Consider the following 22445-nt stretch of genomic DNA (forward strand, 5'->3'; position numbering starts at 1 on the left):
GTTTGGGAGCAGGTCAAGCACATGGAAACAATGGACAGGAAAAGACCAGCTAGCCCAACAAGCTCGTACCACACTGTCATGTGCAGCGTGTGGACACGACCCCCATTTGCCTCACCTTGTAAGACAGTTCAAGACATCCTCTGTACACAAGGACAGGATATTTTGTTTTAAAAAGCATTTCAAAATATTAAAAATGAAAATCAGAGTCATGCTGCTTGAGAGAATAATCTGTTTTATTAAAGCTTAGATTTAATATACATTATATACATATACAGACTTTGCTATAAAAAGAACAAAGTATTTTTCTGATAAATTAAGGGCTAAGTTTAGCACCATTGGTGATTTTTTTTTTTTTTTTTTTAAAAAGCAGTGCAGTAGAAATCAAGCAATGAAATGCACAACAGTCCTTCAATGTCATTGGTAGTTGCTTTTTGAACACAATATGCACGATTCTCTTCAAGTGCTGCTGACAGTCTCTAAAGCTTTGGCATTCTTTTCATTTTTAACTGTACAATTAATGAAGAAATGTTGAATGTGAGTAACAAGGCATCCTCTGCTTATGCTAGCTCACAATCATGTCAAAGAAACACATTCCTCAAAAAGGTGGGAGGTCGCCACTATTGAAAATATGTGCAGACAGGAGGTAGGACGCGAGGGGATCGAGATTCCTCCCGTAGTCAAAAGAACCTTACAATTATGGTCAAGGCTCACACATGTATAATGGCCAGCTGGACTAGACCGAGGAGGATGACTGTCCTTGGGAATGAAATCCCAGCAACTGATTCAGGAGAGGTGGAGGGAAATTGGCAAATGTACAAATAAAGAGGGGGGGAAAAAATGAAATCACACTTTTAAAAATCTAAATATTTACCAAGTCATAATTTACTTTAACATTGTTTTATCTGCTGTAAACATGGAGCCGTGATGACATCACCAGGGACAGTGACCTGGAGGAGTCGCTGGTGTGAAGGGGCTGCATTAACTGCAATACTGTAGATACACAGGGTTTCTCCTCCAACAGGCAATTTCTGCTGTTTTATGCAATTTCAACTTGCCTGCAGTGTCAGTCTCAGTAACTCTTCCACCAGTTTGGTCATCAAAATGCTATTTGTAGGAAAATGTTAAACCAGAGAGAGAGAAAATAAAAGCAACATAATAATTACTTATAATTCTTCATAACTCATTTCAATGCATGAGAAAAATAATAGCGTCTGGGGGATTTATGTACTGGTGGCCACACTTAATGGTTTAAATATATGTTTCCTCTATCTTCAGAAGGCAGCATTGCACACAATTCCTCTACTAACTACTAGGATTTTGGCAGGATAATTATCTTTCTGCAATTATAAATAGTATTCATTGTGCAAATAAGAATCTGCTTCTGTATGCAGCTCAGCTTTCTTTGTGTTGGGAGATGGACAGTTGGGATACCGCTCACTTAAGGCCTTATTCTGTTGTGATATGGTGAGGTTGAGCAGATGATGGTTGATATATATCAATGATGGTCTCTATTGCGAATGACATTTTAAGTCTGTCCAATCCCCACGAGGAGAGCTATCAGAAATGCCAAGTTTCCACACAGGTACACAATCAACATGAGCAATTCGGGCTCCACCTGTAAAAAGGAAAAATAATCACTAAAATCAAACAGGCAGCAATTCTTGACTTCTGAATACAGTTGGTTAACCCATTAAAAAAAATATATATATATTGGCAACTAGTTGGTGGATATTAAGAATCTATATTCCCAGAAAGAGCTATGGTTCAATAACTCTTGTCACATTAATGTTACATCTCATCAACTCTCCCAATTGCTCAGCTGGTTAAGGTGGTGAATAACATAGTCCTACAGCCAAGAAAGTCCCAAGTTGAAACCTCAGTCAATGTGGAGTTAGCAGATCTCAGCTGAAGCAGTGATGGGAGTTGCTACAAGGGGCCTTTGGGTTAGAGAGGAGAAAATTGACCACGGTTCTCAGTCCTGATCACTATCCAACAGCCCCTCTTGGAAAGTGTGCAGGTGTGAACAATACGGGCAGGAATTTGGTTCCTGTGATGCTGCCACATGGTCGAATAACCTGCTATCACTTCACTATCTAAACTCTCGGAACACTTTGGATTAGGCACCTCTATATCCCTTGTTCAAATCCATCCCAGATTGATGAGATGAAAGGGAAGAAGTCTCCATCCAGTGTCTAGTAAGTCTGAACTAAACCTGGTGCCAACTGCCAGCTAATTATTCAGCTCACTTTCAAGAGAAGTCCTGTGACAAATGTCGAGGCGATCTTCTGAGACATATTGATGAAGCAGAATAAAGGGAGCTACGCTCCATATCCAACCTGGACGTGCTTGATGTTGATTAATTGTTGCCTGAAAAAGAACGTGTTCCATTCACCAGCACAGTGTCAGCTTGGCTCAGTGGTAGCACTCCATCTGAGTCAGAAGATTGTAGGTTCGAACCCCACTTCAAGACTTGAACACACAAATCTAGTCTGACACTTCCATGCAATACTGATGGAATGCTACATGGTCAGAGCTGTCATCCTTAAGATGAGACTTTAAACCAACACTCCGTCAGGTGGATGTAAAATATCTGATGCCATTATTTGAAGATGAACAGGGGAGGTCTTCTGTTTTAACATTTATCCCTCAACTAATACTATCAAAACAGATTAAGTAGCCATTATCTCACTGTTTGGGACCCTTCATCAGAACTGGGAAAAGCTGGAAATGTAACAGATATTAAGCAGGTGCAGAGACCCGGGGGGGGGGGGGGGGCGGAGGAGGTTAGGAGGAGAGGAAGGAATTGAAAGAACATATTATGCCTAATCAAAAGATGAGGTGCTATTCCTCAAGCTTACATTGAGCTTCATTGGAACAATGTAATAGGCCGAGGACAGAGATCTCTGAGTGGGAGTGAAGTGGAGAATTAAAGTGACAGGTGACCGGAAGCTCAGGGTCACCCTTATGGACTGAACGGAGGTGTTCCGCAAAGCGGTCACCCAATCTGCGTTTGGTCTCCCCAATGTAGAGGAGACCGCATCGTGAGCAGTGAATAGTGTGTACTAAATTGCAAGTAGTACAAGTACAGTAAATCGCTGTTTCACCTGGAAGGGGTGTTTGGGGCCCTGGACAGTGGGAAGCAGAGGAGGTAAAAGGGACTTTACAGCATTCCGGACTCAATATCGAGTTCAACAATTTCAGATAATAATCCCTGCCCCCATTTTTCATGCTGTATGATTTTGCCATTCCCATTTGCAATATTTTCACAGTATGTTCTTTCAATTCCTTCCCCCCCCCCCCCCCCCCCCAATCTCTGCAGCTGCTTAATATCTGTTACATCTCCAGCTTGTTCCAGTTCTGATGAAGGGTCCCAGACCTGAAACGTTAACTGTTTCTCTCTCCACGGATGCTGCCTGGCCTGCTGAGTATTTCCAGCATTTTCTGTTGTTATTTCAGATTTCCAGCATCTGCAGTATTTTGCTATTGTATTATCTCACTGTTGTTCGTGGGACCTTCCTGTACACAAACTGCCTGCTGCATTTGCCTACATGGTAATTCATTGCCTTTGAAGTGCTTTGGGACTTTCCGGGGAAGTGAGAAGCACTACATCAGTGCAAGTTCTTTGTTCTTTCTAATGTCCCTCACTTAGTAAACACCAAAAGGTACGCAGAATGATAACTTGGGCAAGGTACCAGAGGGTGACTGGCACCCGTGGGACTATACTCCAGTAAGAAGCCAACACCTTAAGGAGAGGAGCAGGGGAAGCAAAGAGAGAAAACTGAAAATGGAAAAACCCAGCATTCATCTGGTAATGGTTCCAATAATCCTTCCAACGTGGCTGATGTTGGAGTAAGGAACCTTGAACTTCAATTTGCTCTTTGTCCCCCTACATCAAAGTAAATGTGCTGGAATGCTCACAAGTACCTGGAGATAAATTATCTTTCAATGCAGGTAAGAGACCATTTCCTCTACCATGGTGTTGCTTTCAATCATTACTGATAATAAAGATTTTGCACCTAAAGAAATATTGCCGTCCAATGTACAACACATATTTGTTGTCCACATGGTCACTGTGGTCCTCCGAAACTAGTTTTGATCAGGGGGTCGGAGATGAATTTCCCAGAATTTAATTTTATCTAAATTGGCCCAAGGCTTTTATTATCTGGGGCTTTGCCACACCCAGGCAATTAGATGGCTGCTGGAGGATGGGGAGCATTGGGATCATGATGTTCAGTGCGACATAACTGTATGGGACAGGCTTGATTGACCAACTGATCTTTCCGTGTCATTTTCATATGGTCATAGATGTCCCATCCTCTCTTTTTGATCCCTACAATGTCTGCTTGAATTTGGGGGGGGGGGGGGGGGGGGGGGGTTGAACTATGCTAGTGAACCGTACAATCAATTTATCAAATTTAGCAATGAATATATCTCCACAATATATATTAATGATCTGGACGAGGGAACTAGATGTAATATCTCCAAGTTTGCAGGCGACACAAAGCTGGGTGGGCGTGTGTGCTGTGAGGAGGATGCCGAGAAACTACAGGATGATTTGGACAGGTTGGGTGATTGGGCAGAAGCATGGCAGATGCAATAGAATGTGGATAAATGTGAGGTTATCCACTTTGGTGTCAAAAACAAGGCGGCAGATTATCTGAATAGCAATAGATTGGGAGAAGGGGAAGTGCAATGAGACCTGGGCATCCTTGTGCACCAGTCGCTGAAGGTAAGCATGCAGATGCAGCAGGCGGTTAAGAAGGCAAATGGTATGTTGGCCTTCGTAGCGAGAGGGTTTGAGTACAGGAACAAGGATGTCTTGCTGCAGTTGTACAGGGCCTTGGTGAGACCACACCTCGAGTATTGTGTGCAGTTTTGGTCGCCTTATCTGAGGAAGGATGTTCTTGCCATGGAAGGAGTGCAGCGAAGATTCACCAGGCTGATACCTGGGATGGCAGGAATGACGTATGAGGAGAGATTCGGTCGATTGGGCTTGTACTCACTGGAGTTTAGAAGAATGAGAGGGGATCTCATTGAAACTTATAAAATTCTAACAGGACTGGACAGACTAGATGCAGGAAGGATGTTCCTGATGGTCGGGGAGTCCAGAACCAGGGGTCACAGTCTAAGGATAAGGGGTAAGCCATTTAGGACAGAGATGAGGAGGAATTTCTTCACCCAGAGAGTGGTGAACCTGTGGAATTCTCTACCACAGAAGCAGTTGAGGCCAATTCATTAAATATATTCAAGAAGGAGTTGGATATATTTCTTAAGGCTAAAGGGATCAAGGGATATGGGGAGAAAGCAGGGACAGGGTACTGAATTTGGATGATCAGCCATGATCACACTGAATGGCAGAGCAGGCTTGAGGGGCCAAATGGCCTACTCCTGCTCCTATCTTCTATGTTTCTATGTTACAATAGCCTGCAATTTCTTTACAAGAAAATTAGGGAAATGTGCAACTTTTTTTGGCACAATTCTCCACTGTACAAGTGATGGAATATTTGGATAACTACAGCTTGAATTACGAGAAGCCTGTGGTCATAGATTCATAGAATGGTTACAGCACAGAAGGCCGCCATTTGGCCCGTCGAGCCCGTGCCGGCTCTCTGCAAGACCATTTCAGCTAGTCCCACTCCCCCGCCCTTACCCCCTAGCCCTGCAAAAAAATTTCCTTCAGGTACTTATCCAATTTCCTTTTGAAAACCATGATTGAAGCTCGCCTCCGCCACCCTTTCAGGCAGTGCATTCCAGATCCTAACCACTCGCTGCGTAAAAAAGGTTTTCCTCATGTCGCCTTTGGTTCTTCTACCAATCACGTTAAATCTGTCCCCGCTGGTTCTCGACCGTTCCGCCAATGGAAACAGTTTATCTCTATCTACTCTGTCTAGACCCCTCATGATTTTGAACACCTCTATCAAATCTCCTCGCAACCTTCTCTGCTCCAAAGGAGAACAACCCCAGCTTCTCCAGTCTATCCACATAACTGAAATCCCTCATCCCTGGAACCAACTGAAGTCCCTCATCCCTGGAACCATTCTTGTAAATCTTTTCTGCACCCTCTCCAAGGCCTTCACATCCTTCCTAAAGTGCAGTGCCCAGAATTGGACACAATACTCCAGTTGAGGCTGAACCAGTGTTTTATAAAGGTTCATCATAACTTCCTTGCTTTTGTACTCTATGCCTCTATTTATGAAGCCCAGGATCCAGTATGCTTTTTTTAAACTGCTTTTTCAACCTGCCCGGCCACTTAACAATTTGTGCACATAGACCCCCAGGTCTCTCTTCATCCACCCCCTGATGCACTTTTGGGGCGACTACACAGATAGTGTGACATCCCAACCCTTCTTTAAACTTGTTACTCCTGTGACAACTCTATTCATTTGAACGCAGCAGGGGTCATTGCCAAGTTAGGCTGGTGGATTCTGCTCTGGAGACATGGGGGGGGGCTGGTGGGATGGATGTTGGTAAGGTTAGTCAGTGTGACTAAAACCTGAAACGAGCCAGGCTTGCAGAGAAACAAGATCTTGTGCAGGCAGTCAGGCTGCAAAAAGTAGGCTCAGTAAAAGTCAGTTGACTGCAGGAAGAGGATGTTCTGCTCTGGGCAAAATGACAGAATGCAGAGCAGTTATTCGGATTAAGTTAAGATAGAGGAGTAGGATAGTGTGGTGTATTCATTATTTTATATTAAACAAGGATAAGTTTTACCAACTGGACTAAGTGAATTTGATCATAACTGTTGCTCTGTATGTTCACCTTACTGTGGAATAAAGTAGCTTAAATTATTTTAATCAATTGAAGGAATACATGTGAAAGACACTAGTATAGGGTCCAGGTTGATAGTTATGTCCCTGGTTATTGTACAAGTAACTGTAGAGCAGTGTTTTTTTTTTTTTTTTTTAAATTTGTTTTCATGGGATGTGGGCGTCGGTGGCAAGGCCAGCATTTATTGCCCATCCCTAATTGCCCTCGAGAGGGTGGTGGTGAGCCGCCTTCTTGAACCGCTGCAGTCCGTGTGGTGAAGGTACTCCCACAGTGCTGTTAGGGAGGGAGTTCCAAGATTTTGACCCAGTGACGATGAAGGAATGTTGACATACTTCTAAGTCAGGACAGTGAGAGACTTGGAGGTGGTGGTGTCCCCCTGCGCCTGCTGCCCTTGTCCTTCTAGGTGGAAGAGGTTGCGGGTTTGGATGGTGCTGCCGAAGAAGCCTTGGCGAGTTGCTGCAGTGCATCTTGTAGATGGCACACACTGCAGCCACTGTACGCCGGTGGTGGAGGGAGTGAATGTTTAAGGTGGTGGCTAGGGTGCAAATCAAGCGGGCTGCTTTGTCCTGGACGGTGTTGAGCTTCTTGTGTTGTTGGCGCTGCACTCATCCACGCAAGTGGAGAGTATTCCATCACGCTCCTTATTTGTGCCTTGTAGATGGTGGAAAGGCTTTGGGGAATCAGTGGTGAGGCATTCGCCACAGAATACCTAGCCTCTGACCTGCTCTTGTCACAGTATTTATGTGGCTGGTCCAGTTAAGTTTCTGGTCAATGGTGACCCCCAGGATGTGGATGGTGGGGGATTCGGCGATGGTAATGCCGTTGAATGTCAAGAGGAGGTGGGTAAACTCCCGCTTGTTGGAGATAGTCATTGCCTGGCACTTCTGTGGTGCGAATGTTACCTGCACTTATCAGCCCAAACCTGAATGTCAACCAGGTCTTGTTGCATGCGGGCACGGACTGCTTCATTATCTGAGGAGTTATGAATGGCGCTGAACAATGTGCAGTCATCACGAACATCCCCATTTCTGACCTTATGTTGGAGGGAAGGTCATTGATGAAGTAGCTGAAGGTGGTTGGGCCTAGGACACTGCCCTGAGGAACTCCTGCAGTGATGTCGTGGGGCTGTGATGATTGACCTTCAATCACCACAACCATCTTCCTTTGTGCTAGTGGAGCGTTTTCCTACCCCATTCCCATTGACTTCAGTTTTACTAGGGCTCCTTGATGCCACACTCGGTCAAATGCTGTCTTGATGTCAAGGGCAGTCATTCTCACCTCTGGAATTCAGCTCCTTTGTCCATGTTTGGACCAAGGCTGTAATGAGGTCGGGAGCCGAGTGGTCTTGGCGGAACCCAAACTGGGCATCAGTGAGCAGGTTTTTGGTGAGTAAGTGCCGCTTGATAGCACTGTCGATGATACCTTCCATCACCTTGCTGATGATCGAGAGTAGACTGATAGGGTGGTAATTGGCCGGATTGGATTTGTCTTGCTTTTTGTGGACAAGACATACCTGGTCAGTTTTCCACATTGTCGGATAGATGCCAGTGTTGTAGCTGTACTGGAACAGCTTGGCTGGCGGTGTGGCTAGTTCTGGAGCACAAGTCTTCAGCACGATAACCGGAATGTTGTCAGGGCCCATAGCCTTTGCTGGATCCAGTGCGCTCAGCCATTTATTGATATCACGTGGAGTGAATCGAATTGGCTGAAGACTGGCTTCTGTGATGGTGGGGACCTCAGGAGTAGGCCGATATGGATCATCCACTCAGCACTTCTGGCTGAAGATGGTTGCAAACGCTTCAGCCTTGTCTTTTAAACTCACGTGCTGGGCTCCACCATCATTGAGGATGGGGATATTCATGGAGCCTCCTCCTCCCGTTAGTTGTTTAATGGTCTACCACCATTCACAGCTGGATGTGGCTGGACTGCAGAGCTTTGATCTGATCTGTTGATTGTGGGATCGCTTAACCCTGTCTATAGTATGCTGCTTCTACTGTTTAGCATGCATGTAGTCCTGTGTTGCAGCTTCCCCAGGTTGGCACCTCATTTTTAGCGACGCCTGGTGCTGCTCCTGGCATGCTCTTCTATATGCCTTATTAAACCAGGGTGAATCAACTACCACGAAGGCAAGATACTCAAACCGCTTAAGGGAGTGATTGATGTCACTGAACTGAGAAGCTATTTATGGCAGACCTGAATTTATAACATTGATATTATCAGATCCCTTCTGTAAAGGGCAGAGATACATGTTGCAAGACTGGCTGTTCAGATAAGCAAGAGTTCAGCTATTAAGGTAAGTTGGGCATGTAAATGTATAGCAGGGCACAAGAGCCACAAGTAGAGAATGAGTGTTTCTTGGACATAACATGGCCCTCAATTTGACTTCGCGCCTTCACCAGAGAGGCTTCATTTGAACAAGTACGTTTACGGTCTTCTAAAAAATTGGGCAGTTTAGCTCGCTCTTAGACTGCGATTACCAGGTTTGTGAATTTTAACCCCTAATAATATAACTTTTAGAGGCATGAAGTAATTAGTCAAATAAAACACAATACCTTTTTTTTCAGACTGCTGTACAAAGCTGAAAAGATAAGAGATGTAAAGGGCACAGTTAGTTTCCATCATGTACTCTATATACTCAATGATGTGAGATTTATTAATTGTCAGTTTGAAAAATCAATGCTGAACTGTTCTTTACCCATTTCTTTGGAATAGCAATACGTGCAAAGTATGATGTAGGTAACGACTTCCCATCCAACAAATCCTCCAAGGACCTTCACCGGCCATTTATTGGGTGCTATGTTTATTAGTTGAAACCCGAGAAATAGAGTCACCACTAGAAGGGAGAAAGCGATAAATGAGAATGTTTCAGGGAAGTTGGGATTTTTTTTTTTTTTTTTTATGTTTACGTTTTCATTTGCAAGTTAATTTTGACAGAAAAAGGAAAAAAAAATACATTTTAAAATGAATGTCAGGAATTTTTTTTAAATCCACCCAATCAGCTGTCGTAACTCCAGCAGAAGCCCCTCCGGGCCTTCTCTCGATCTTCCGCTGAATTATTGTAGCCGAGCTTTGTTCCTTTCTCACACCAAGTCCCAGAGCCTTGGTTACATTCTGATTAATAGTACAAACAATCATCTATCCCCATGTAGCTCTTACCTTAATGATGGCATTAATCCACTTAAAATAAATATTCACACACACACTAACATCAATGTCCAAGTATTATGAATAAATGCTAAGAAATCTTGTACTTAACATAAGAATTAGGAGCAGGCCACACGGCCCCTCGAGCCTGCTCCGCCATTCAATAAAATCATGGCTGATCTTCGACCTCAACTCCACTTTCCCGCCGATCCCTATAACCCTTGATTCCCCTAGAGTCCAAAAATCTATCTATCTCACCCTTGAATATACCTCAGCATCCACAGCTTTTGGGGTAGAGAATGCCAAAGATTCGTAACCCTGAGTGAAGAAATTCCTCCTCACCTCAGTCTTAAATGACCGACCCCTTATCCTGAGACTATGCCCCCTAGTTCTAGACTCTCCAGCCAGGGGAAACAACCTCTCAGCCTCTACCCTGTCAATCCCCCTCAGAATCTTGTATGTTTCAATGAGATCACCTCTCATTCTTCTAAACTCCAGTGATACAGACCCAATCTACTCAATCTCTCCTCATAGGACAACCCTTTCATCCCAGGAATCAATCTAGTGAACCTTTGTTGCACCGCCTCTAAGGCTAGCATGTCCTTCCTCAGATAAGGAGACCAAAATGGTGCACAGTACTCCAGGTCTGTTCTCACTAAAACCTTGTACAATTGTAGCAAGACTTCCTTATTCTCGTACTCCAACCCCCTTGCAATAAAGGCCAACATACCACTTGCCTTCCTAATTGCTTACTGTACCTGCATGCTAACACTGTGTTTCCTGTACGAGGACACCTAAATCTCTCTGAACACCAACATTTAAAAGTTTCTCACCATTTAAAAAGAAAATGCAAACAACAAAGTCAATAGAATGAAGGCAGCACATGGAGACAGACTTATATCAAACATTTTAATTCAAATTATTAAACAATCACATACCTGCAAGAACCTTGATCACTAAAGCCATGAAGGTATGAAACCAGTAGAAAATGTATCTTCTGTAAAAAAAAAATTGATGCAAAATAGCCATTTAATCTTGCTTTCATTTGATAATTATCCTTAATTAAAAATTATTTAAGAAAAAAAGTTAATTTTTTCCAGTCATTATTTTAATCGACTTCCATGTGCACATTTTGCCAGCTCATGAATGACACCTCCAGAATCTGCCAATAATCTCTCTTTGGCACCCTCATTGACATGCTGTCCTTCAGTGGCATCATCCACAGGCACAGCATCAGTTCTATTTCGCCATCACTTCCCTCAACCAGACAACTACCCACGTACTCGTCAGACTGCCCATCTGCCATCAATCATAAATGAGTCAAAATTATTCTCCAAATGAACATCAGGAAATCCCAGACCCTTCATTCGCTGCTCCTGCAATAAATGCCATACCTCTTCCACTAACTGACCCCCCTCTTTAGGACAAAAGTAAAATACTGTGGATGCTGGAAATCGGAAATAAAAACAGAAAATGCTGGAAATACTCAGGTCAGGCAGCATCTGTGGAGAGAGAAAGAGTTAACGTTTCTGTTTTTATCCCCTCTAGGCCAAGTTGAATTGATAAGGACCTTTAAAAATCAATTTTTATTGCAGATTTAAAAACCCAGGATTTTTGGGAGTGTTTTCTGTTTTTATTTTCAAGCACCAAAGCAGAGTAAATTCAGAGAAAAATCTGTTTTATTTTGATCACTAAATCTCAAGAACATAGTGATTAATTAATAAGGCTCGGTTATCCTAAATGACAACCAACAATTACTTACACCACTTTTATGGGCTCAATGGCAGTTCCAAAAGTAATGCAAATTAAGTTCCGATGATCACAAACTATTGTCAAGGTAATTTAACATTAAAGTACATCTCTGATATTTGTAAAATGTGACAGCCAACATTAAGTAGCACAAATATTTTTCAAATCTGATTGAAATATTTATCCTAAAATTTTGCAGTATGTGCAAGTGTATCCATTTTGATAACATAGCTTTCATCATGAAATAAAGACTCTTCAATGTGCAACGCTCGCACATCTCTGGACCTGATTTTTGGTAAGAAATGGGAAAAAATTCCCTGAAATTTTCTCCCTTCAAATCTGGACGGTTGTCCCACCCAAATACAAATCTGGGAATTCGTCAGTGGATTTTAAAGATTCATATAAATTGTTGAAAAATTATTACATAAAAGTCACATTTTAGGAATTGAACATTAAAAAAGGGAGCCGAAAATCCTTGGGCCCACTCTGCTGGTGGAAGAACGGCAGGGTGGTCGAACGTGGCCTCTGCTCCTGACCCCATGTTAGTATCTGGGCTCCAGGGGAAGTGATTTTGTTTACATGACAGCAGCAGGGACCCATGCCACTGTGGGCACATCTTGGGCACCCAGAAAAGTGGCACAGGTCAGCTGCTCGCCAGCAAGCCAGTCTTTGCTGCCCGGTTGGCCCTTATAAGGGAATCCAACATCCCGGCAGTCAGGTCAGCTTTCCACTGGGGCTCCAAGCCAGAATCCAGGCCTGAACCCCAGGTAGGCCCCACTTCTCCCACTCCAACAGAATCATGTACACCAGAATCATGGTCACTAGGTGGTAGACAGACTGAGGCCAAGGAAATTCTCAGCATGGCAACTCCTTTCCCTCAGCCCCAACTCTTCAGGTGTCCAATCAGTAATCAAAGAAAATGCGCAGCTTAGACTGGGATCCACCTTATCCAGGTCCTGACTGATTGGCAGGATAACGAGTGGGCATTTTAACCAAGCTACACATGCAAAGTTCCAGCAGGGCTGCCCGAATTAGTCATGAGAGGAAACAGTTCCCCCTCCATCATTAACTCAGTTTACTGGGCACAGATTAGGGACTGAACCAGCGATCTTTAGTCTGCATGGCTCAGTCACTCACAGCATACAGTCATCAAGCTATTGGGAACATTTATCCTTCTGGTTAAATAAATAAACAGTAAATTATTAGTGTACCACCCCAGCTATTTACAATATAGATTAATGATCTAGACAAAGGAACTAGATGTAATATCTCCAAGTTTGCAGATGACACAAAGCTGGATGGGCGTGTGTGCTGTGAGGAGGATACAGAGAAACTCCAGGATGATTTGGACAGGCGGTGAACCTGTGGAATTCTCTACCACAGAAGGCAGTTGAGGCCAACTTATTAAATATATTCAAGAAGGAGTTAGATATATTTCTTAAGGCTAAAGGGATCAAGGGATATGGGGAGAAAACAGGGACAGGGTACTGAATTTAGATGATCAGCCATGATCTCATTAAATGGCGGAGCAGGCTCGAGTGACCGAATGGCCTACTCCTGCTCCTATCTTCAAAAAAAAAAGAATTTGGGATTTACATTAAAAAAAAAATTGGTTTAGGTTTGGAATTTGCCTGCACTTTGCATAATACGAGCTTGAATGTGCATTTTGCTAAATAACAGAACAGATCCTGGGTATATATTGCTACTTTCTCAGGAGTTATAAAGAACACTTCTGTATATCTCAATCACCTAGATATGAGCCATTAAGCCTTCAACTAAAAACACATTCCCACTCAGTGCAAAGACCTTCGCCATTCTAATGATGCAGATCTGCTGTTCCATCAGTTAGTAGCTTATACAGGCCTTTCTTTTCTCTTGGGCATCAAATCCTTCTTTACTTGGTCTTTAGTTACAAATGGATGCTCCAGGAAGAAGACAAGATGCTGAATTCACTAAACTGTTCAACAACAGATTCAACAACAATGAAAGATTGTACAGCTTGGGGCTCTTTTCTCTAGAAAAAAAAGACTGAAGCTCTGAAGAGAAGATAGAGGTCTTTAAGATTGTGAAAGGGTTTGATAGGGTAGACGTAGAGTAGATGTTTCCACTTGTGGGCGAGACCAAAACTAGGAGCCATAAATACAAGATAATCACTAATAAATGCAATAGGGAATTCAGAAGAAACTTCTTTACCCAGAGAGTGGTTAGAATGTGGAACTTGCTACCACGGAGTAATTGAGGTAAATAGCATAGATACATTTAAAAAGGGGAAGCTAGATAAGCACAGGAGGGAGAAAGGAATAGAAGGATATGTTCATCTAACCCCATTAAGAGGGGTGGGAGAAGGATAGTGTAGAGCATAAATACCAACACGGACCCATTGGGCCGAATGGCTTGTTTCTGTGCTGTAAATACTTTGTAACTTTGTAGAAACAGAGACTTCAAGTTATTAAAAAGGTCTTGTGCAACGTGACAAGATGAGATCTCCTTAGGGCCACGTCACGGTACCAGCGTGGAGTCTGCTATAATTTCCATAACAATGACGTTTTCCAAAACCAACCGTAGTACAAGATCAAACCTGACACCAAAGTGGGAGTAGTTAAAAATTTGCAAAAGGATTTGGGTCAGTTATGTAAATAGGCAAACAGATGGCAGATAAAATGCTGAATGCAAAGTGTTTCACATTTTACAAAATGATGTTCAACACTAGTAAAAAAAAAATTAATGGAATAGATTTTGAACAGGAGGATTAAAAAAAGACCAGTAGCACTCAGTCAGGAGAATCTGATGAAGCATTAAAAAAAAACTAATGAAGTGCCAGAATATATAGCCTGAACAGGAGAATACAATTTCACTGGAAGTAATGCTGAGGTTGCAGTGCACTGATCACACTGCACTTGGATGGCTGTGTACAGTATTGGAGGAAGTGTAGAGAATAAAAATAAGAATGATGGTGATGAGCTATATGGGGAGAAGACAATTTTAAGGGGAGTCCCTGACTTATATAAACATCATGAGGTTCAGGTTTAGATTAAGACAAGTCCTAAATATCAGTTCAAAGTAAAGCAGGAGAGTAGCATCATAGTTTGTAGATATAAACTTGTTAAACGGTCAATTAAAATGGGTCAAAATCCTGGAACTCCCTCCCTAACAGCACTCTGGGAGTACCTCCACCACACGGACTGCAGAGGTTCAAGGCGGCAGCTCACCACCACCTTCTCAAGGGCAATTAGGGATGGGCAAGAAATGCTGGCCTTGCCAGCGATGCCCACATCCCATGAATGAATTTTTAAAAATGATATTGGAAAGAGCTTCTTTTTCTGCAGTGAAAAAGGCAAAGTAGTCATTGCGTTGGGGGGGGGGGGGGGGGGGGGGGCGGAGGTGGGGGAAAGAGAGAAAGATTGTTCAGTTGGCTGCTAGGCTGGGACAGTTAAAATACTAGAGAGAGAGTATTTGGGGGACCAAATGGGCTTTTGTAGACCTCGATATTTATGTTTTTTTTATAAAAGAGACTGTAGTGACAATACAATTCAATGTGGGAGCATGCTGGTTTCAGAATGGTCAAATGCAAGTTTCTGCTCTTTATCATTGACAGGGGAAGCAGCAACAGAGCTAATGCATTTCCTCATGGGAACAGAAAACCCTGCAAGTGAGTCATTTGTACCACATCCCAAGCAACAAGCTCAAAAAAACCCACACAGGCCCAGGTACGTTAGCAGTTGACATGACTGACATCTCAGCCAGAGAACATAAGAATTAGGAGCAGGAGTAGGCCATACAGCCCCTCGAGCCTGCTCCGCCATTCAAGAAGAGCATGGCTGATCTTCGACCTCAACTCCACTTTCCCGCCCGATCCCCATATCCCTGGATTCCCCTCGAGTCCAAAAATCTATATCTCAGCCTTGAATATACTCAAAGACTCAGCATCCACAGCCCTCTGGGGGAGAGAATGCCAAAGATTCGCAATCCTGAGTGAAGAAATTTCTCTTCATCTCAGTCTTAAAGGGCCGATCCCTTATCCTGAGACTATGCCCCCTAGTTCTAAACTCTCCAGCCAGGGGGAAACAATCTCTCAGCATCTACCCTGTCAATCCCCCTAAGAATCTTATGTTTCAATGAGATCACCTCTCATTCTTCTAAATGCTAGAGAGTATAGGCCCAATCTACTTAATCTCTCCTCAGGACAACCCTCTTATCCCAGGGATCAATCTAGTGGACCTTCGTTGCACTGCCTCGGAGGCAAGTATATTTCCTCAGATAAGGAGACAAAAGGAGAACAGTGCAGGTCACACAAGAACCAAAAAGCCATAAAAGCAACCACATTTGCATTGCAATATGGGGGAGGGGTAGGAAATATATTTAAAACAATAGTCAATCAAAATACTGCTCAAAAAGATCAGTACAGCCTCTTAAATATGACAAAAGTTTGTTGGATATTCAGCAAGGCCAAAAAAAAGTCAACTGCTTTATTTCCTGCAACATGGTTGCTAACATCACTATACAGCAGGACTTGCAGCATCAACAATGGATTCCATATTCATAATGTGCAGCTCCACCTTTCAACATGGTAGAAATGTTTTCCTCGTTTGTTGCAGCTCAGTTGGTCTTCCTCACATTACCAGAATCCAATTACCTGTCTTTGTTTAAATAGTTAACTGATATCCTGTGAATGAATCGCGGCAGAACAAACCCAGGATTCAAAACACATCAGGCGACAATACGAGATGCTGAATTGCTATTGAACTGACCTCTTGTGATCTGGTGAGGGTCGGCAGATGGCTACAGTAGGCTGAATCAGTGTGAGCCCCATTACAATACAACCCAACACAGGGTGAGCTCCTGCATTCTGCAAGAGAAAAAACACAGAAACATAGGAGAAAGCAAAGTTTCACAATAATCTAGCAAAAGGTGGTATTTATACACCAAGGTGAAGAATTAAGGCGTTTGCTTACATCGAGTCTACAGCACAGAAACAGGCCATTCGGCCCAACTGGTCTATGCTGGTGTTTATGCTCCCCACGAGCCTCTTCCCAGCCCTCTTCATTTAATCCTATCAGCATGACCTTCCATTCCGGTCTCCCTCATGTGCTCATCTAGCTTCCCCTTAAATGCATCTATGTTATTTGCCTCAACCACTCCATGCGGGAGCGATTTCCACATTATAACCACTCTCTGAATAAAGACACGTCTGCTGAATTTCCTATTGGATTTATTAGTGACTATCTTATATTTATGACCCCTAGCTTTGGGCTCCCCACAAGTGGAAACATTTTCTCCACGTCTACCCTATCAAACCCTTTCAGGATTTGAAAAGGCCGATCAGGTCACCCCCTCAGCCTTCTCTTTTCTAGAGAAAAAAAGAGTCCCAGCCTGTTCAGCCTTTCCTGATAAGTATATGTTGTCAGTTCTGGCATTATCCTGATTAATCTTTTTTGCACTTTCAATCTCTTTTACATCCTTTTTATAATATGGCGACCAGAACTGTGCACAGTACTCAAGTGTGGTATAACTAAGGATTGATACAAGTTTAGCATAACTTCTCCACTATTCAATTCTATACTTCTAGAAATAAACCCCGGTGATTTTTTTTTTTTTTTTTTTAAAAAGCAAACCAATAGTATTATTAACCTGCATCGCTACTTTTAGTGCTTTTTAAATCTATACCATTAGATCCTTTTGCTCCTCTGCCCCATTTAGACTTATTACCCTTCTTCTTAGGCAGTCCCTTGGAACCGAGGATGACTTGCTTCCACATTAAAAAATGAGTTCTCAGGTGACTGATGAGTCCAATGCGAGACCTACAGTCTCTGTCACAGGTGGGGCAGACGGTAGTTGAAGGGGCAGGTGGGTGGGGTGCTTGGGTTGACGTGCGCTCCTTGCGCTGCCTTCGCTTGGCTTCCGCATGCTCCTGGCAAAGAGACTCGAGGTGTTCGGTGCCTTCCCAGATGCTTCTCCTCCACTTTGTGCGGTCTTGGGCCAGGGATTACCAGGTGTCGGTGGGGATGTTGCACTTTTTCCCCCAAGGAGGCTTTGAGGGTGCTCTTGAAGCATTTCCTCTGCCCACCTGGGGCTCTCTTGCCGCGTCGGAGCTCAGTAGAGCGCTTGCTTTGGGAATCTCGTATTGGGCATGCGGACGTTGTGACCTGTCCATCGGAGCTGATCAAGTGTGGTCAAAGCTTCGATGCTGGGAATGTTGGCCTGAGCGAGAACACAGACGTTGGTGCGCCTATTCTACCAATGGATTTGCAGGATATTGCGGAGGCAGCATTGGTGGTACCTCTCCAGTGCTTTGAGGTGCCTGCTGTACATGGTCCATGTCTGAGGCATACAGGAGTATCACTACTGCTCTGTAGACCATGAGCTTGGTGCCGGGTTTGAGGTCCTGGTCTTCAAACACTCTCTTCCGAAGGTGACCGAAGGCTGCACTTATTATCCAAGCAGCATGTGGCCTCCTTATTCTTCCTACCAAAATGCACCACTTCCACTTATCTATATTGAAATTCATTTGCCAATTACATGCCCATTCTGCTAGCTTATTGTCTTTTTGTATTTGTCACATCCTTCCTTTGTGTTAACTACACCTCCTAATTTGGTGTCGTCCGCAGATTTTGAAATTGTACTTTAATTCCAAATCGTTCATGTAAATTGTGAACTACAGTGGTCCCAGCACCGATCCCTGTGGAACACCACTTCCCCCCTTTTGCCAGTCCGAGTAGCTACCCTTAACCCTACTGTCTGTTTTCCGTTTTGTAGGCAGCTTCCTATCCATTCTGCTCCCGACTCCACATGCTCGGACCTTAAGTCATGAGTCTACTATGTCATCGAAGGCCATGTGGAAAATAATGACGAATCAGTTCCCACTGTCAGTATATCATGTGATGTGGGTATATCCTAGGAGGGTCCCAGAAGTAAAGCAGTGGGGATTACAAGTGTGAGGCCAGGGAAGCAAGCAGGAGCCAACAACATTTCCGGTCAGGAATGAGTTGGCCAGCAGAGCAAATTCCCAAACTAGGGCCGAGTGATACATTTAAAAAAAATTGCAGCTGGGAGCGATAGCAGGCTTAAAGTTGGCAGAACTAAGAAAGACTTGCATTTATATAGCGCCTTTCACGACCACCAGACATCTCCAAGTGCTTTGCAGCCAATGAAGTACTTTTTGAAGGAGTCACTGTTGTAATGTGGGAAATGCGGCAGCCAATTTGCACACAGCAATCTCCTACAAACAGCAATGTGATAATGACCAGATAATCTGCTTTAGTGATGTTGGTTGAGGGATAAATATTGGCCAGGACACCAGTGATAACCCCCCTGCTCTTCTTCGAAATAATGCCGTGGGATCTTTTACGTCCACCTGAGCGCGCAGACAGGGCCTCAGTTTAACGTCTCATCCAAAAGACGGCACCTCCAACAGCGTAGCACTTCCTCAGCACTGCACTGGAGTGTCAGCCTAGCTTTATGTGCTCAAGTCCCTGGAGTGGACTCAGAGGCGAGAGTGCTGCCCACGGTGACACAGGTGAGTATTGGGAGGGAAAGAAAGTCAGTAAGCCAGCTCCCCAGAAGCTGGATTCAATTGCATAGAGATGAAGTTTGAGGTGAAACATTGCCACCATTGGTGGGAGGACTGAAATGCTAGGACATAAAGATGATGGTAATTTTAAGAGACTTGACTGTTTGCTCATTACAAGTAGCATAAGCAGGCGTAACTTCAGCCATTACCAAGCACTCTGTCACAATGGGTGATAAAAATTGTGACACAGGAATTGCATCCTTTACAAGAAATGTAATATGATGAAATGATACTCTGAATTAAATATGAAAATATAGTCATCGTATTACATCTTTGATTTTGGTGCTGAAATACTACCTAAAGGGTAATGATACAAACATTAAATCAATTTTTAAAATTTGACTCTAAATGCACTTCAGTTTCTCATCAGATTGCTCGTTTTAAAAAATGAATTAAAGGGGAGAACTTACGTAACTCCAGCCTTTCACCTGCACGAATGACAGCACAAAGCCTATGAATGTTATTGCAACAGTCAGCACCATCAGAGACCAATGAAGCTAAGAAAAAAAAGGATCATTTAATACATATTCTTTTCATTCCCGTGTCACATTTACTGTAAGCTTTACATGTATAAACTTCATGACAGCATGCATGGGCAATGATTAACTAACCTTTCCTATCAGAAAAAGAACCATTATTCCCCTCCCCCAATCAGCATAGAAACATAGAAGATAGGAGCAGGAGTAGGCCATTCGGCCCCTCGAGCCTGCTCCGCCATTCAATGAGATCATGGCTGATCATCCAAACTCAGTACCCTGTCCCTGCCTTCTCAGAGTCATAGAGTTATACAGCACGGATAGAGGCCCTTCGGCCCATCGTGTCCGTGCCAGCCATCAAGCCCCGTCTAATCTAATCCCATATTCCAGCATTTGGTCCGTAGCCTTGTATGTTATGGCATTTCAAGTGCTCATCCAAATGCTTCTTAAATGTTGAGGGTTCCTGGCCTCCACAACCCTTTCAGGCAGTGAGTTCCAGACTCCAACCACCCTCTGGGTGAAAAAGTTCTCTCTCAAATCCCCTCTAAACCTCCCGCCCTTTACCTTGAATCTATGCCCCCTAGTTATTGACCCTTCTACTAAGGGAAAAAGCTCCTCAGTATCCATCCTATCTATGCCCCTCATAATTTTGTACACCTCAATCATGTCCCCCCTCAGCCTCCTTTGCTCCAAGGAAAACAAACCCAATCTGCCCAGTCTTTCTTCATAGCTGAAGCGCTCCAGCCCTGGTAACATCCTGCTGAATCTCCTCTGCACCCCTCTCCAAAGCGATCACATCCTTCCTGTAGTGTGGCGACCAGAACTGCACACAGTATTCCAGCTGTGGCCTAACCAGTGTTTTATACAGCTCCATCATAACCTCCTTGCTCTTATATTCTATGCCTCGGCTAATGAAGGCAAGTATCCCATATGCCTTTTTTACCACCTTATCCACCTGTTCCGCCGCCTTCAGGGATCTGTGTACTTGCACACCCAGATCCCTCTGCCCCTCCGTCTTGCCTAGGGTCTTACCATTCATTGTGTATTCCCTTGCCTTGTTAGTCCCCCCAAAGTGCATCACCTCGCACTTTTCCGGGTTAAATTCCATTTGCCACTGTTCCGCCCATCTGACCAACCCATCTATATTGTCCTGCAGACTGAGGCTACCCTCCTCGCTATTTACCACCCTACCAATTTTTGTATCGTCTGCGAACTTACTGATCATACCTTTTACATTCATATCCAAGTCATTAATGTAGACCACAAACAGCAAGGGACCCAGCACCGATCCCTGTGGCACCCCACTGGCCACAGGCTTCCAGTCACAAAAACAACCTTCGACCATCACCCTCTGCCTTCTGCCACTAAGCCAGTTTTGTATCCAATGTGCCAAAGCACCCTGGATTCCATGGGCTCTTACCTTCTTGACCAGTCTCCTGTGCGGGACTTTATCGAAGGCCTTACTGAAATCCATGTATACCACATCCACTGCGTTACCCTCATCCACACACCTAGTCACCCCCTCAAAAAATTCAATCAAATTAGTCAGACATGATCTTCCCTTGACAAAGCCATGTTGACTATCCCTGATTAATCCTTGTCTCTCCAAGTGGAGACTAATTTTGTCCCTCAGAATTTTTTCCAATAATTTTCCTACCACTGATGTTAGGCTCACTGGCCTGTAGTTCCCCGGTTTTTCCCTACTTCCCTTCTTGAATAATGGTACTACATTAGCAGTTCTCCAGTCCTCTGGCACATCCCCTGTGGCCAGAGAGGTCCTGAATATATGTGTTAGAGCCCCCGCAATCTCTTCCTTTGCCTCACACAGCAGCCTGGGATATATTTCATCCGGGCCTGGGGATTTATCCATTTTTAGGCCTGCTAAAACCGCCAATACCTCCTCCCTCTCGATGTTAATATGTTCGAGCATATCACAGTCCCCCCGCCCTATTTCTATGTCTACATCGTCCTCCTCCATAGTGAAAACAGATGCAAAAAATTCATTTAGAACCCCTCCTACATCTTCCGGCTCCACACACAGATTGCCACTTTTGTCCCTAATGGGCCCTATTTTTTCCCTAGTTATCCTCTTACCCTTAATATAGGATTTTCCTTTATTTTGCTCGCCAGTGTTATTTCATGGCCCCTCCTTGATCTCCTAATTTCTTTTTTAAGTATCCCCCTGCACTTTTTGTACTCTAGTGCTTCCTCCGTCTTTAGCCTTTTGTATCTGCCAAAAGCCCTCCTTTTTTTCCTAATCCATTCTCGTATATCCCCTGACATCCAAGGTTCCCTGTGATTTTTGGAACCACCCTTGACCTTTACGGGAACATGTTGCCATTGTATGATCTCAATCTCCCTTCTGAAAGCCTCCCATTGCTCCGATGCGGATTTTCCTACAAGTAGCTGATCCCAGTCCATTTTGGCCAGATCCTATTAAAATCAGCCTTCCCCCAATTTAGAACCTTTATTTCCGGCCCATCCCTGTCCTTTTCCATGACCACCTTAAATCTCACCATATTATGGTCACTGTCACCAAAGTGCTCACCTACTAGCACTTTTTCCACTTGGCTGGCCACATTCCCTAGAATTAGGTCCAGTACCGCCCCCTCTCTTGTAGGACTTTCTACATGCTGGCTCAAAAAGCTCTCCTGGATGCACTTTAAGAATTCTACACCCTCTGAGCCTTTCACACTCTGACTATCCCAGTTAATATTGGGGAAGTTGAAATCCCCCATTATTAT

The 22445-nt window shown here is 43.8% G+C and overlaps 1 protein-coding gene across 2 annotated transcripts in view; it reads right to left on the bottom strand.

Annotated features, from left to right (window-relative positions):
• Nucleotides 1–215: 215 nt before the first annotated feature.
• LOC147122282 (ferric reductase 1) overlaps nucleotides 216–22445 on the bottom strand; it is a 48999-nt gene continuing 26769 nt past the window's right edge. For both annotated transcript variants that reach the window (XM_085983247.1, XM_085983246.1), the window contains 6 exons: nucleotides 19636–19722; nucleotides 16407–16504; nucleotides 10848–10906; nucleotides 9461–9598; nucleotides 9318–9343; nucleotides 216–1615 (listed from right to left, as the gene is read on the bottom strand). In XM_085983247.1, coding sequence (XP_085839373.1) covers nucleotides 1526–1615; nucleotides 9318–9343; nucleotides 9461–9598; nucleotides 10848–10906; nucleotides 16407–16504; nucleotides 19636–19722 — 498 coding nt within the window. In that variant the 3' untranslated portion in view covers nucleotides 216–1525. The remainder of the gene's footprint in view (nucleotides 1616–9317; nucleotides 9344–9460; nucleotides 9599–10847; nucleotides 10907–16406; nucleotides 16505–19635; nucleotides 19723–22445) is intronic.

The sequence above is a fragment of the Somniosus microcephalus genome, chromosome 3 (assembly GCF_052327205.1).
Source record: "Somniosus microcephalus isolate GS21.2 chromosome 3, FLI_Smic_1.0, whole genome shotgun sequence".
NCBI lineage: Eukaryota > Metazoa > Chordata > Chondrichthyes > Squaliformes > Somniosidae > Somniosus > Somniosus microcephalus.